The following is a 14979-nucleotide window of genomic DNA, read 5'->3' as shown; positions in this document are numbered from 1 at the left end:
TCTGGGTCCCCATTTAAACACGCCGCAAGTGTGAAAGTTGGTCGTCGCCAAGCGGCCTGCGGAAGGGAACTCGGGAACTCGGCCTGGCAGCCGCGACCCCTTCACCTCGGCCTCTCCCTCTCTCCTTGACCCGGCTCCAGCCCTCCCCGAGCCCAGTTCCTTCTCCACCGAACACTCCCTCTACCCACGGGGTCCGGAGCGCCAGCGTCCCACGTGATCGCGGGGCTAAAGGGCAACGGCGGCCGCGCCGAGGGCTCCTGAGGAATTAGGAAAAGAAGCCGGAGCTGCTCGGAGCCGCAGAAGACCAGCCCCGCCGAAACCCGGAAGCCGGCGCGCGACCGGCGAGAGCAGGGTGTGGCCGCGAGCCGATTGGACGGCCAGGGGGCGGGGCTTGCGCTGACAGCCGGGGCGGAGCCAGAGCGGCTGCGCTCCGGCCAGCCAGACGCGTGCTCATGGGCGTGGTGACGTCGCGTGACGCCACAAGGGGCGGGGCCAGGCTTAGTAGAGCCGGCTGGAGGGCGCGTTCGCCAGTTGCTGCTTGGGACGCGGGCTGCGCGGTCGGTGTGCTGCGTTACCGTTTTGCTGTGACGGTCCCTTCCCGGAGCCTGGGACTGAGGGGTCGCGCGCGTGTGCGTGTGTTGTGTGAGGGACAGCGGGACTCGGGCAGGGCCATCCCCTGCTGCCTTTCCCCTGAGCCGAGGCGGCAGTCCGCACGCTTGCTTGCTCGCCGCCCACTTGGGAGCGGGCTCGGTGTGCGGAGTGAGTCCTCTTTTTGATTTTGGAACTTGGGAGAGTCCTTTTTTCCTCCCTTCCCCCTCCATTGTTTTTTCTTTCTCTCTTTTGGCTTGGTGCCTCTAGGGCTGGTTTCCCTGGCCCCTGAATAACCGCTTCCTGACCCGGTCGCCAGCCCCGCCCCAGGGTGCTCCCCCACCCCGGCTCTGCCCCGGCCCCGGAGGGTGGGAAGCCTTGCCTAGCGCAGCGTAGCCGCACCTGCCTCAGTATGCATGGGGTCAGCGACCCTCCTCTTTTTATAAAAGACATTAAGGCCGGACTGAAAAACTTAAATGTCGTCTTTATTGTCCTGGAGATAGGTAAGTGGGGTCCGCAGCCCGTCCCACACCCTCGAGCGCTCGGACCTCTTCCCCGCCCGCGCCCCCACGTGCTCCCGGCCGCCCGAGCCGACACTCGGCTCCTGCTCCCGGACAGAAGGCAGTCGTGTAGCGTGCCGGAGGAGGATGAGACAGCTGTCCTCAATGGACTCGTTATCTAACAACCCTCCTCCCCCTTTTGATTTTTAAACCTCCACAGGACGCGTGACCAAAACCAAAGACGGCCATGAAGTGAGGTCCTGCAAAGTAGCTGACCGAACGGGAAGCATCACCATTTCTGTGTGGGATGAGATCGGAGGGCTCATACAGACAGGGGATATTATTCGGTTGACCAGAGGGTAGGTGTGCATAAATTGGGGTAGGTGTGGGGTTTACCGACTTCAGGGGTACCAAGTTCAGAAGTTGCCTGGCTCTTTCATGAGTCTTCCAGAAGTTGTGAGCTGTTTTGGTGGGCAGCATTGGCAGCAGCTCACCTTTCCCAGCTAAGTGTTTTAGGTAGGGAATTCACTCCTCCCCTCCAGTTTTAAAGGTTAATTTTATTTTTAAAATACCGTATGGGTGCCAGTGAGCTTTTTTTAGGAGGCTGATAAGACCACATTACCTTTTTTTAAAATTTTGTTTTTTCCGTTTTGTTTTTCGATACAGGCTTTCTCTGTGCAACCCTGTCTGTCCTCAAACTCACAGAGGTCCACCTTCCTCTACCTCCTCAGTGCTGGTATTAAAGGGATGGGCCACCACCACCTGGCCACATTACCTTTTAAATCAGTCCATGTATTAGGTTTAATGTCTTCCACCTCCTTTCCTTTTTAGTACCTTGAAATCCTGTCAGTATTTTATTTGTAGTCATCATTTAGGTACTTTGGACCTAAATTGAGTAGCTGGGGAATTTAGCTCTTTGCCTTCATTTTGGAAACAAGGTTTCCTGTATTCCAGGTTGTTTTTGAACTTTAAGATACCCAGGAGAATGACCTTGTATTTCTGATCTTCCTAACTCTGCTTCCCAGGTGGTAGGGTTACAGGCAGCACCTAAATGTCCAAAGGGCTGCTGCATGCAAGGCAAGCATTCTGCCATTTGGCTTACATTACAGTCCCAGCTTCCTACCATCACATTTGTACTCAGAAAAGATGAAAACTGTATCTGGAATACATATTCTTGAAAGTAATTTCTTCTGTAAGATCAGTGTTTCACAAAAAAAAAAACAGAATAATATACAGAAAGTGGCAGAAGGGCATCTTTGATACATCAGAACATTTAGTTGACAGCTTTTTGGTTATGGAGATGAGCATTTTTTTTTTCATAGACTTGAAATTTTTACCAAATGTTAGTCTTAAGAAAATTCCAGGAAAGAATCTTGAAAGTAGAATATGGAAGCTTCTGTTGTAATTTTATTGCTAACTATCAGAAAAATAAGTTGACAATCTATGTTGGTCTAAAGGCATCTCAGAAGTATTGGATTCTTGGGGCTGGAGCTTTTGATACTATCTTACAGGCTTTACAAACATTTTCAGGAAGTGAGGTAAAGTATCATCAAAGCAGGAAATGAGAGTCAGGACTTAGACATTTTATTCTCATACGCTGAGTCATTGTGACACTAAAGTACATCTTTTAAACTTCCATGTCTTCAGCTTCCACAAAAGAGAATCGTTCCTTTTGTAGGGTGTAGTGAGGACTACAACAACAACAACAATATATGCTTTAAGTCATGAAGTTACATTGGTAGTTGTACAAAGAAATTGAAAAACCAGATTTTGGTCTGGTTCTACTAAGGGGACCAGTTTATATTTTCCTTAGAATTAATGTCATCCACATTTAAATTGTTGATAGTAAACTCTTAGTTCCATTATATTGAGATTAAAAGTTGCAGAGTTTGGGAAGGTCAGGAGGGCAAGAGGAAGATTTAGTGGTCTGTGTTTTCAGCTCCTTGATAAAGTTGTGCCAGATTTTGAGGAGTTTGGAAACTGTGTCTGCTTAAGTAGACATAAACTGTTATATCTTCCATGACCATGTCAGTGAGTATAAAAGAAATACTAGTGTGTTGACTTCAACACACTCTTGGCTGAAAGGCAATACAAATACTGATTTTTTACCATTAGAAGCTTCTCTGTAGCATACTTCCAGCTCTGTTTCCTTGGCTGGGTTTTGCTTTCTCCTTTCCTCCTCGCCTCCTTACAAGGTACACATAGGTGTTAATACCCATGCTGGTCCTCAGAGTGCAGAAAACATGTTTTTTCCTCGAACTGCAAGGGAGAGAATTTACAGATGTTTCTTCTGTTGAAATTGTCTTTGTTTTAAAGCAATTTTAATTCTAATCCAACAATGCATTGAAGAAGTATAACTTTCTCTGAAAAATAACTTGGAGAACTTTAGTTAACCAATCAGACCAGTTCTTCTTGGGAACTGCTCAAACAGTCATCACTCATCCAGGAACAACAGTGCGTACTTCACAGGGCTCTATGTCCATCCACTCCATTCTTGAGGATGGTCTCAAGTTTGAATTCTTCCTGTTTCAGCCTTAGTGCTGGGATTCAAAATGTGTTACTATGTCTGGTCAAGTTTTCTCAAGCTAGGCATGTCAGCCTATGCCTTGCATTCCAGCTCCTTCTGAGGCTGAGACAGGTAGATGGCAGGGTTGAAGTCTACTTGGCTATAGAGCAAGTTCAAGACCAACCTGGGCAATTTAGGGAGATGCCTAAAAATAAGGTTTAAAACAAGTTCTGGAGTCATAGGCTAGTGGCATTGTTCTGGCCTACTATGTTCGAGGCCCAGGCGCAGCCTCCAGCAGTGATCAGTTTTTATTCTACTGTTGTAATTTAGACAATTAGGTAGTAGAATTTTATTTGTATATCTTCTTCTTAGATTTATAATCACTGTATTTGACTTGGCATGGGCATGTTTTTCATTTCTACCCAGTATAAAAATATACTGAAAAGTTAAGTAGAATTTACATTCTTCTGAAAATCTACTTAATTTTTCCCTCTAGGTATGCGTCAATGTGGAAAGGATGCCTGACACTTTATACTGGAAGAGGTGGTGAACTCCAAAAGATTGGGGAGTAAGTATTAACACGCATTTTGTATAATTAAATTTCAAATAATTGGTAAGTATAAACTAAACCACTTACTTGGCCTTTGAAAACTTGGCTTCATGCTGAAGGTAGGTAATTGGTTTAAACACTGTCAGTACTGTTACCTGTGGTTGAGAAGGTAAGCCTTTTTTTTTTTTTTTTTTTTGCCAGAGCTGAGTGTAGACCAGGCCCTTTAGAAACATGCCTTTCAGGTGTCATTTGAAGTACATTCTCTCCGGATTTACTAAAATAAACATTAGATATGGGTTTTAATTTTAAGTTTTAAATTTTCATTGTTTCCATATGGATGAATTTGTATTAGAGTTAAAGGGACTTTGAACATTGAGAGTTGAATTCTTCTGTTTTTCCTAGTCTAGGTACAGTAAAAGAAGTAGCCACAGTCGGAGTCAATCCCCTGCCACCTGGGTGTGAGTTCCGCCCTGATGTGTAGGAATTTGTGGGAGTGTAAAGCTGCTTTAGTCTCCATGCTGCCCGAGGTGTCTGGGTTTCATCACTAATGTGTGCTATACATAATGAGCCAAATTGTTAGTCCATTTTGGTTGCTGGTGCTTAGGTATCTCTTAGTACCCATGAGATTGGCAGATATTTTAAAAAAGTCATAAATGGAACCAAATAAAAGAGGGAAACTCATACTGAAGATGAAGTGTGCTTTGGACAATATAGTTAATATGAGAAGAAAAAGAAAAAGTACAGAGATTCTCTTAACAGTGGAGGTCAGCTAGATGAAAAGCCACAGGAAGTTACTCCCTCATGGTTGTTGTTTGTCAGGATCAATTTAAGATTTTCCCAAACTGGATCTAGTTCTTAGAGTTGAAGAGCTAAGAAAGTACCTGTATGTGAAACAGGGTACCAAGTTGTATTGGCAGCTTACAAGAAGCCCTGAGGTGAAGTGATGGCTTTGCTAGCCCATTGTCTTAATCATTAAGAATTTATTCTTTACCTTTGATGATGATTTTTGCAAATTCACAGTGATTGGGTAAAAGAGGGATTTGATAAGAGAATCAAGTATTTTGGTGTTATATGGGATATAGTTATGTAGAAAATTTTTATTACAAGTAAATTAGTTAAAATGCTACTGTTAAGGTTTGACACCTAAGGTTTCATTTTTGTAAGTTAAGGAGGTTATTAAAAAAATTTAGAAATCATGTCCTTTATTTTCTTTCAGATTTTGTATGGTGTATTCAGAAGTGCCAAATTTCAGTGAGCCAAACCCAGATTATAGAGGACAGCTGAGCCAAGGGGTAATTAATCCAAATATATGGCATATTTTTATGATTGGGTTAAATTTCTACTGTAATTCTGTCAGTAGGCTAAGCCTCTGATGTCCAGAGTATAATGAAAAGGATTATAAAATGATCTTGAGGACTGGGATATAGCTCAACTGATAGACTGCTTGCCTAGCGTTCAGCCCCCAATTACTACATAAGACAGGCATGGTGGTGCATGCCTGAATTCCTATTTCACAGGAGGTTGGAAGCAGGAGGATAAGAAGATCAAAGTAATCCTTTGCTATATAGCGAGTTTGTGCTATATGAGGCCCTATCTTAAAAACAATACATTTATTACATAGGTTCTTAGAGTCTATATATAATTTCTGAGATTATAGATATATGTGCTGTTTAGTACTTTGCAGAGTGAAGAAACTGTCAGGCCATAAAGATTTCTCTGACTGCTTTAACATTGTATTTGAAGGATTTGGACAAACCTTTAAATACTGTTGAAAATAATTTTTTTATTTTATAAATGTGTTATGTTTGTCTTTTAGGTACAAAATGAGCAGAAGGATAAAATAAGCACCAATACTTTTGGGCCAGTGGGTAAGACTTTTTCATATTTGTGATGACATGTAGGCATTACGGAAATTATGAAAAAATGTAAAGAAAAAATCTCTTTAGGCATAATTTAATGTTAAAGGGGAACTCCCAATAAATGTGGACACCCAAATAAATGATTTTGTAGGAGGTAGAAGATACTTGTCCATGCCAATGTATTGAGCACATTCTTATTTAAGCACTGGGCCCATTAAGTGGAACATTGATTAGTAAGAAGACTAGTTTTGATGACTCTCTGACGAGATCTTTTATTTTTCTATTTTTACAAATGTCTATGATGCAGTAGCTATTTATAATTTACGCAGAATTAGTGGTTGCTTTGGCACACTGGAAATGTATCCAGACAAATGGTGCTGTAGAGTAGCAGTCATTGAATACTTTAACATTCCACATGCTCTTAGCTGCCTTTTTATAAGAGCAGTTTGTCTTCCTCAGATCTCTCACCAACGATCTTAGAGCCCTAAAAGGTCTTTTGTCTTTATGTAACCTTTGATATGTCTTTTGAGATGCATCTTTCTGTGATTGGAGTTGATTAGGTTAGTTCACATTGTGGAAAACTTGTCTGCCAGTAAGTTTGATTATATTGAAACATTAATTATATTTTAGTTAAGCACTAGTACTCAAACATTTCTCTGCTCTTTTTCTTACAGTATAAGCAATTAATGTTTAGTTTGTTTGTTGTTATATTCTATTCTTAATCCTATTGCTCAGGGTGCTTTTTCCTCTTTCTATTCATCCAGTATCAAGTAATGTATTTGTTATTACACTTGCAGAGCCTCAGAGCACTGCTCTGTGTTTTCTGTGATATTTATAAACATTCACAATGTGTATGTAAAAGCTTTAAATTGTGTTTCTTTTGCATAATATAGATCATTTCTGAAAATGATAACTTTTGTGTTCTTATCTTAGGGAATGGTATTCAGACTGGGCCTGAATCAAGGGGATATCATCTTCCATATGCTGGTAGAAGCAATGGCCGGGCGCCTGTCAGTCCACAGCTACCAGGAGCACCTTGTAGTCAAACAGTCATGACCACAATAAGTAATGCCAGGGATCCGAGGAGAGCCTTTAAAAGATGACCTAAGCCAAAGAGACACATGTAGTTTTTAAACTATGTGCCCTACTTGAACACTTAGTGCACTTTTATTTATTGTTAACTGTGAAAAGTTTGTCTCCTACGGGTTTCCTTTTACATTTTTGGTTTGTTATAAAGAGAGGATGGTTTTTACTGAAAAACTGTTAAGCTGCTCAGTTACATCCTATGGAAGAATAGGAACTCTGAAAGCAGGAACATTTATTTTTAGAGTAAGAACTTACTGGGTATCACTTGAAAACCTGTCCCTGTTTCAGGGGTGAGACTTAAGACACCAACTTTATATATAGCCTCTGTGAGTGTGTCTTCTGCATAAACTTTGTAATGTTTGTCATAATGTTTAATGGAAAATGTCTGTTGTCTTAAATTTGGATATTGCCAACTGAAGCAATAACCACCCCACGCCAGAAACCTGGTCAGTGCTGACAGCATTTTTGAGTGTGTGTGATCCAGCAATGACTTGACTTCCTAGAGTGACTGCCTGCTATTTGGTTTACCAAGGACAGAATCATCCTAAATTCTTGTTTAATAACCAGATAACCAGATTCTTTATCAGAATTATGGAATAAAATATGTAATACAGCAAGTACTTTTTTGTTGCAAACATTGAAGAGTACATTCAAGGCAAATTTATAAGTCCTTGAATGTTTTACTTTTGAAACTACCATGTTAAATATTGAAGTGTAAGTGGAGGGATTGTGGGGAGTTGTAACCCCTGATTGAACAGTAGTCATTAGTATTAGTTGTAGTACTTTTGAGACGGGGTCTTACTGTGTACCCCTGCCTGGGTTGGATCTTGTCACGTAGACCAGGTGGGTCTTTGAATAATAGAGCTGCCTGCATCTTTCCCCAGTGCTGGGATTAAAGTTGTTCACCACCACACCAGGCTGATCTGATTACTTTTAAAAATACTCATGGCAGATGAATATTGTAGCAGATGCAATTCAGATTGAATTCTAATAGCCATATGACTGCCTGATACAAGTAGTCAGAAGTAAAAATGCTAGTACTCCCTTTCTTCAATGGGTGTGTGTGTTTTAAAGTTTCTGAACACAATTCACATAGCCTTATTAGCAAAGTTAAGTGGCTCAAGAAGTGATTATACCTCTGTTAATGCTAGGGTGTGATTTGTGTATAATGGAACTTCCTTTCTCTGTGCAGTGTGTAATTGGTAATTTTTCATTGTTCCTATTTGTTTCTCCTTAAACATTCTCTCCTGAATAAAACTTGCTGTAATGACACATCTTAATCTTTCAGTAAACATGGAGAGCCCAGTCCATTTTATTGAAGTTGTAACCAGCTTCAGCCTGGCTGCTCCATACCTCTGTACCTGTCATTTCTCCTCACCTCAGATTGTAAAAATAAGTAAGTTTCCTTTCAAATTCTGTAGCATTTAAATATAATTTGTGCCAGATTTTGTTGTTCTAATTCAGTTTAACTGATTTTCAATATGCACTGTATTAGGCTCTGGGCAGAGATTATGAAAGCATTTTGCATCCTAAGGAATTTACTTATGGTGTATAGGTACAGGGTTTTGCTCTTATAGGTAATTTGTCATTTGTTCATACATTAATAATTATAGCTAATTTGGCTTTGTGATTATTTACAATTTTCTTTGTTTACATTTCTGAGTGTTTAAAAAAGTTACTTAAGGGTTAAGATAGCTTGTGTTTTATGATTAGAGATGTTTTGAATAAAATAAATTACAAACTAATGTTGAAAATCTAAGAGGTAGGAGCAACAGTGCTTTTATTTGTGGGAGGATATGATGTTAAAGGTGATTCTAAAGAAAGGATTGGAACTTCGACAGATTTAAGTATGGTGAGGTGTGGATTGGTGGACCTTCAGTTTTCTTCTCACCTGTGATGGTGGGCAAGTTCCTATTCAGAAAACAAGCAGTGGTACTTCTTTGTTGATTAGGACTTTGACGTAGGTAATGACAGTAACTTCTGGTAAATGATCAGTCAAATCTTGTGGTCTGATCAGAATGTTAATAGAGGAAATGCTGAGCTCAGTGTGGAAGTATCCTGCTTTGAGATACTGGTGTTGGATATAAAATAACTTTAAGATTTTACTTACGACTGATAATTGTCTCAGTAATTTAACCTGTACTGTACTTTGACTTATTAACAAGTTTCTTTTTTCTTAAGGGAAACTTCCAAAACCAAAGCACAGTGAAATCCAAACAGTAACGAATAATTGTCTTTCCAGTCTGCATGGATACCACTCATCAAGAAGTTTTGGAAGTGTCAACCCTCCTTTCTGGTGCCTTCAGCTATCAACGTTGACAAATATCAACAAGACCCAATGAAACAAACCATGTAGTGTAGAAATGCAGTGCTAAGATTGGGTCCCCATTACTGTTTCTAGGCACGGTCCTGGAGTGGAGCAAACACATATGATCAGACCAGCTTTTGTCTGGCCAAGTTGTGGGGATTTGCCACACAATAGAAAATGAAAGGTGAAGTCCACCCCATAGAAGCAGCATGTAAACACCAGGTTTTTCTGTGCTGTACCAACTCCCTATTTTACTTTTTGTCCATAGTCTTAGGAAATTTTTGTTAAAATTTGAAGAGTGATTAATTTTTAAAGCATAGTTTGAAGGTTAACTAGCCCTTTTAACTTTTTTTTTTTTTAAAAAAGCAGATTATATACTGAGTGTTCTAGCCCAATGATGTGAAGAAGCACCACAGTTGATAATTTCCATTTACAGAGTGATCAGACATGTCAGTGGAGTTGCTGAAATGGCTTCCCTTCTTGGGTATCATTAGCATAGTGACTGCTTGAAGCCATTTTAGGTTGTATGTGTGACTCGTGACGTTCTAATGGTGACTGAAAAACACTGGAAGCAACAAGAACAGTTTCCCAAACAGGCATGTGACATGTTCTAACCCCACTGAGATCCCTTATCTCACTGATTTTTACATCTCTCACCTGATGAAAGTCTGATGATTGTTTAGTAGGCAAGGATCATGTGGTTTCAGTCATTTTCTAGCACAGTGGTGTGAGGAAGTTAGGGATCATCATGAGATCCTTGTGTGCTGAGGCGCTAGCCGTTCATTACAAGTGGGAGTAACTAAACTGCCCAATATTTCACAAAGTAGTTTTAATCAGGCGTGCTGCTGACACCTAATTGTGACCTTTGAAAATAACACTATCACTGATGTATAACACCCCAAGGCAGAAGCTAGATAATTGTTTTCTAGGTATATTTAAGTCTCTAGATAGCCCAAGGTTTGCTTTATTTGGAATATGCTAGTTTGAAGGATATAGTCAAATTATACCAGGTTTCTGAATGAACAAAGTCTTGATATTTCTGGAAGCACAAATGAGACTCAAAATGAAGTCCCTTAAGTTACTAGGAAGCATTTTTCCCCCACACTGACATTAGGTCTCAAAATACTACCAAGAATAGCTTTTACCTTTCTCAGGTGTTCAGTGTAGTACCATTTCAACCAGTAGGTGCCCAAGCTTTGAAGAGTGAAAGTATACAACCCAATATTTTCTGGTTTACCCTAACTGTCCAGAGCTAGGTGGCAGTTATTCTTTTAAAGTTAATTCACATCAGGATCCAAGCTAGGCCTGCTTTCTTGTTCACAAACTACAGTTACCTTGAATTACATGTTAGTAAAACTGGTTATAAGTCACACACATGAGCTTTTCAGAAGTGTGGGTTGCCCCCTCTGATCTGCAAGGGAACTTAGGGTCTACTGTCTTTGCTAACTCCTTTTCACAATCAGAAAACTATTTTGGAATTATGTGTGCCTTCTCAGTTCCTTTTCTGTAAATCTAGAACATACTAAGTTGTATTGAACAGGGAAAAATGTATTTAGAACAATGTTTCTTCAAATCACAGAATTACTGGCTGAGGCAAGTGTTTCTAAATAGAGATAATTAGGCCCTCTACATAGGAATGCTGGGATTTTTGAATTAGGTTCAAATAGAATCAACCAAAATACAGCAAAGCTGAGATCAGATCTCTGAGAGGAGGTCTTAATGTGGCCCAGGCTTGCCACATTATGTAGAACTGCTCTACGTAAGATCAGATCTCTACAGAGGAATTTCATGGCTGAACTGACCTGTGCATCCAGTTAAAATCATCTTTTTCACCCTGGCCATTAGGTTCACAAAGTACATTTTGAGGGCTTAGCTCAGGAAATACATATTTTTGTATGTGTCTTTTCATACTTTTTTCAGCTCTACATGAAAAAAATGACGGGTTATAAGGTAGGGTTGGAGGCATTGACATCACTGGGGGTTCCTAGGGCACACATCACTATCAGATCTCAGTCCCATTTTAAGCACAGTTTCCACAGGAGTTTGAAATTCTTAGCCCAAAAATTGTCAGCACTAGAGCCATCTACTGGTAGGTAGTTTTTGTGGATGAATCTGGTTTATGTTAAGATAGTCCATTATCCCATAGATGATGATTGCTGATTTATACCGAAAATAAATGACATTAAGAAGTGATGGGAGGAAAATGTCCTTTTAAGCAGATCAAACACTGAACTGCCCCAAAAGATACAGAAGGAACAAGATTGCAAAGATTGCCTGTCAAGATTTTTAAAAATTTTACCTGCATGTTTAGATGTGGACTGCATGTGTGCCTGGTGCCTGTGGAGGATGGAAGAGGGCATCAGATCCCTAGAACTTAAGTTAGAGATGGTTATGAGCTGCCATTTGGGTGCTGGGAATTGAACCCAGTTTTTTGTTTTTTGTTTGTTTGTTTGTTTTTGTTTTTGTAAGAGGAACAAGTGTTCTTAACCATTGAACCTTCTTTCTCCAGCCTGTACTGTCAAATTTTAGACTCATGTTTGTCAGTATTAATCGAAACTGTCACTGTTTTGTGTGTGTGTGTGTGTGTGTGTGTGTGTGTGTGTGAAAGTGTAGAGTCTAGGAACTATTCCATTATCGAGTGGTATTTTATGCCAAGTGACTGGTGCTATTTTTGTAGTTACATGAACTTTGCCTATCAGAATTCAAATGTAAAGTGAAAACACAGTTTTGAGCTGAAGAGATCTTGTTTCAGTCCTGTATCTGCTATTTACCAACTACCTGACCAAGAACCTAACCGGATAATGGGGTGAGCCAGTGTTTACAAAGCATGTTCATAGTCAAGGCCTAACAAATATAAGCCCTTTATGATACTGGAAGTAAGACAAATAACTATCATTTCTCTATACCACTTGGAGAGAATTCAGAAAAAAATTAATTGAACATTGAGAAATTTATATGAATTAAAACAAAAATTGGTGGTTCTCATGTAATTCAGTCTGGCCTTAATCTCTTGAGCTCCCAGCCTGCCTGCCACGGCATGAAACACTGTGCCCAGCTCCAAATACAAAGGTTTTGCACATTTCTTCGGTATAGGAAAGCGTGTGTTGCTCATCTGCTGTGACAGCACATAGGATTTGCCTTTCATTACAAAGAGCTGACCAACCACTCAGACATGTACTATGCTTCCTTCTTTGCCCAAGAGGGTCCTCGACCTGCTTATGAAAGTAGTGGAAGAGGGACCTCTTGTGGGCAAATGTTTTGGCTAGAGGACAAGGTCATGGGCCCAGGGGGAAGCAGCAGGCCCACTGAGGGAATTCCTGTTTAGTTGCCATGAGTGCTGTACATTTGCAGGTATAGAGCAATTTGTTTATGATGACCAAGACATTGAATAATGTGTTTAGCATTTTATGAAAAATGTTAAGTTTTATACACACCTGTATTCACCTACACTTTGAATTAGCATCTAACTTTCCATCTATGCATTACAGTCAATCCATCTCAATCCATTTCAAACAAATTTTTCTTGAATATTCCAACATGGCTGTTCATTAGAATTTTCAAAATTTAGGGTAAATTTTATATGCAGTGAAATGACCTATTTTAGATGCCCTTCATGCTTTTTGACAAATGCCTCACCACGCTCATGAAACACCATCAAAATTCAGAACATTGTCACCCCTCTAGAAATTTCAGTTATGCTTCTCAAAGCCATATGAAACCAATGTTCCTTACTAGCCATCAATCAATGTTAAGTTTATTTCAGTTTAAAGGGATTTATAGTTTTAGGTTTCTTCCTGGCAGCCCAGGTCCTTGGGGCAAACAGTGCAGAACTAAAGACTTAAACTAGAGGATCTGCAGTGCCAGGGCTGGTGGAGGGGTGGTTTGCAGGCGGTCACACCACTCTCTTCTCTTACCTTCTGGAACTCTCAGCTGAGAGCCTATGGTAAGACAGGGCACCAAGACTGTCTGGGAAGGAGAGCTGAGAGCAGAGTACTACCTGGAAACTTCAGTGTTTTCAGGACAGGTGCTTAGCTCTTGAAATGGGTTTGGTGTGTGTGTGTGTGGTGTGAGTGTTCTGTATAAGCCAACGTCAAATGCCCTCTGCTGGTTTGAGTTTTCATTGTACTCACTGATAGGTTGAATTCAGTTGGCATGCCTGGAATGTGCACATGGCTTGCTCAGCAAAGACGTGTGAGTGTGCTTGCAACGTACAACAGTGTCACTTCCAGTAGAACTGTTTCTGCTTCGACCACGTTTTCCATTTGCATACACTCACCACTTGAGTATTAAGGATTCTCCTGAATAGACTGCTTTATGGCACTGATGCTATGCCACGTCCTATGCTAGCCCTACATTATGCTACTTTATACAGTGGCCCTGTGATGGAGGTTTTATCTTCATTAGAAGGAGAGACTAATTTGCCTAAGATCATACAAGGAGGAAGTGACAAAACTCCACATACAAATCCCTGTCCTTGTAAATGCTGAGTGATGCATTGAGGCTCTTGCTGGCATACTGGATAGGACTTACTTCAGAAGATACAGGATTGTGGCTAGTTATAAAAAATCTATAGGCAGAGGGAAAAACGGAGAGCAGAGCACACACTTAACATTTTAATTGGGATTAGTAATTTAAATGTCAACGAATATAGACCTGAATAATATAATCAGATCTACAGCCAACTGGCACATTACACCAGAAGAAAAATGTGGACTTTGAGTATTAGTATAGCACCATCCCCGCAATCCTCATAAAACTTTAAAACAAAGCCTCAGTCTTTGAAGAAGCAATGGCTCAAAATCTGTAAGTAAGCATTAAACAAAGATTGATAAATTTGACTACATTTATGTAATAAAAACTAAAACCAAATGATAAACCAGGAAGCATGTTTTCTTTATATTGAAAAGGTGCTAATGTTCCTGACACACAAAAAGTGTATAGAGGAGAAAGATGCCACAGTATATACTCATTCATATAGTCATATAGGATAAACCTACTAAAATCTGTACACCTAAAGAAACTAATCAAGAAGGAGGACTCTGGCTAAAATGCTCAATCCCCATCCAGAAAGGCAAAGAGGATGGACATCAGAAGGAGAAAACAGAACAAGTTAAGAGCCTGCCACAGAGGGCCTCTGAAAGGCTCTGCCCTGTAGACTATCAAAGCAGATGCTGAGACTTATGGCCAACTGTTGGGCAGAGTGCATGGAATCTTATGAAAGAAGTGGGAAATAAGATCTGGGGAGGACAGGAGCTCCACAAAGAGAGCAACAGAACCAAAAAAATCTGAGCACAGGGGTCTTTTCTGAGACTCATACTTCAACCAAGTACCATGCATGGAGATAACCTAGAACCCCTGCACAGATGTAGCCCATGGCAGTTCAATGTCCAAGTGGGTTCCATAGTAATGGGAACAGGGACTGCCTCTGACATGAATTGATTTGGCCTACTCTTTGATCACCTCACCCTAATGGGGGAGCAGCCTTAACAGACCACAGAAGACAATGCAGCCACTCCTTTTGAGACCTAATAGGCTAGGATCTGAAGGAAGGAAAAGAAGACCTCCCCTCTTAGTGGACTTGG

The 14979-nt window shown here is 40.6% G+C and overlaps 1 protein-coding gene across 5 annotated transcripts; it reads left to right on the top strand.

Annotated features, from left to right (window-relative positions):
• Positions 1-517: 517 nt before the first annotated feature.
• Positions 518-12337, top strand: Nabp1 (nucleic acid binding protein 1). 5 transcript variants are annotated; one of them, XR_008721207.1, is made up of 7 exons: positions 678-1091; positions 1309-1447; positions 4091-4162; positions 5361-5436; positions 5961-6012; positions 6937-8485; positions 9332-12337. XR_008721207.1 is itself a non-coding variant. In XM_055616869.1 (6 exons), exons 3-6 carry the CDS (start codon positions 4101-4103, stop codon positions 7104-7106), a joined length of 360 nt encoding a protein of 119 aa, XP_055472844.1. In that variant the 5' UTR covers positions 518-759; positions 1309-1447; positions 4091-4100; the 3' UTR covers positions 7107-8848. The 5 variants fall into 5 exon arrangements, 3 of the variants coding, with proteins under 3 accessions (XP_055472844.1, XP_055472843.1, XP_055472842.1); XR_008721208.1 differs by lacking the exon at positions 9332-12337 and adding an exon at positions 9271-9289; XM_055616869.1 differs by lacking the exon at positions 9332-12337 and having other exon boundaries at positions 518-759; positions 6937-8848.
• Positions 12338-14979: the final 2642 nt, after the last annotated feature.

This window comes from Psammomys obesus, unplaced genomic scaffold (assembly GCF_907164565.1).
Source record: "Psammomys obesus unplaced genomic scaffold, mPsaObe1.curated_primary_1811, whole genome shotgun sequence".
Taxonomy (NCBI): domain Eukaryota; kingdom Metazoa; phylum Chordata; class Mammalia; order Rodentia; family Muridae; genus Psammomys; species Psammomys obesus.
This window is presented reverse-complemented; position numbering and strand designations above follow the sequence as displayed.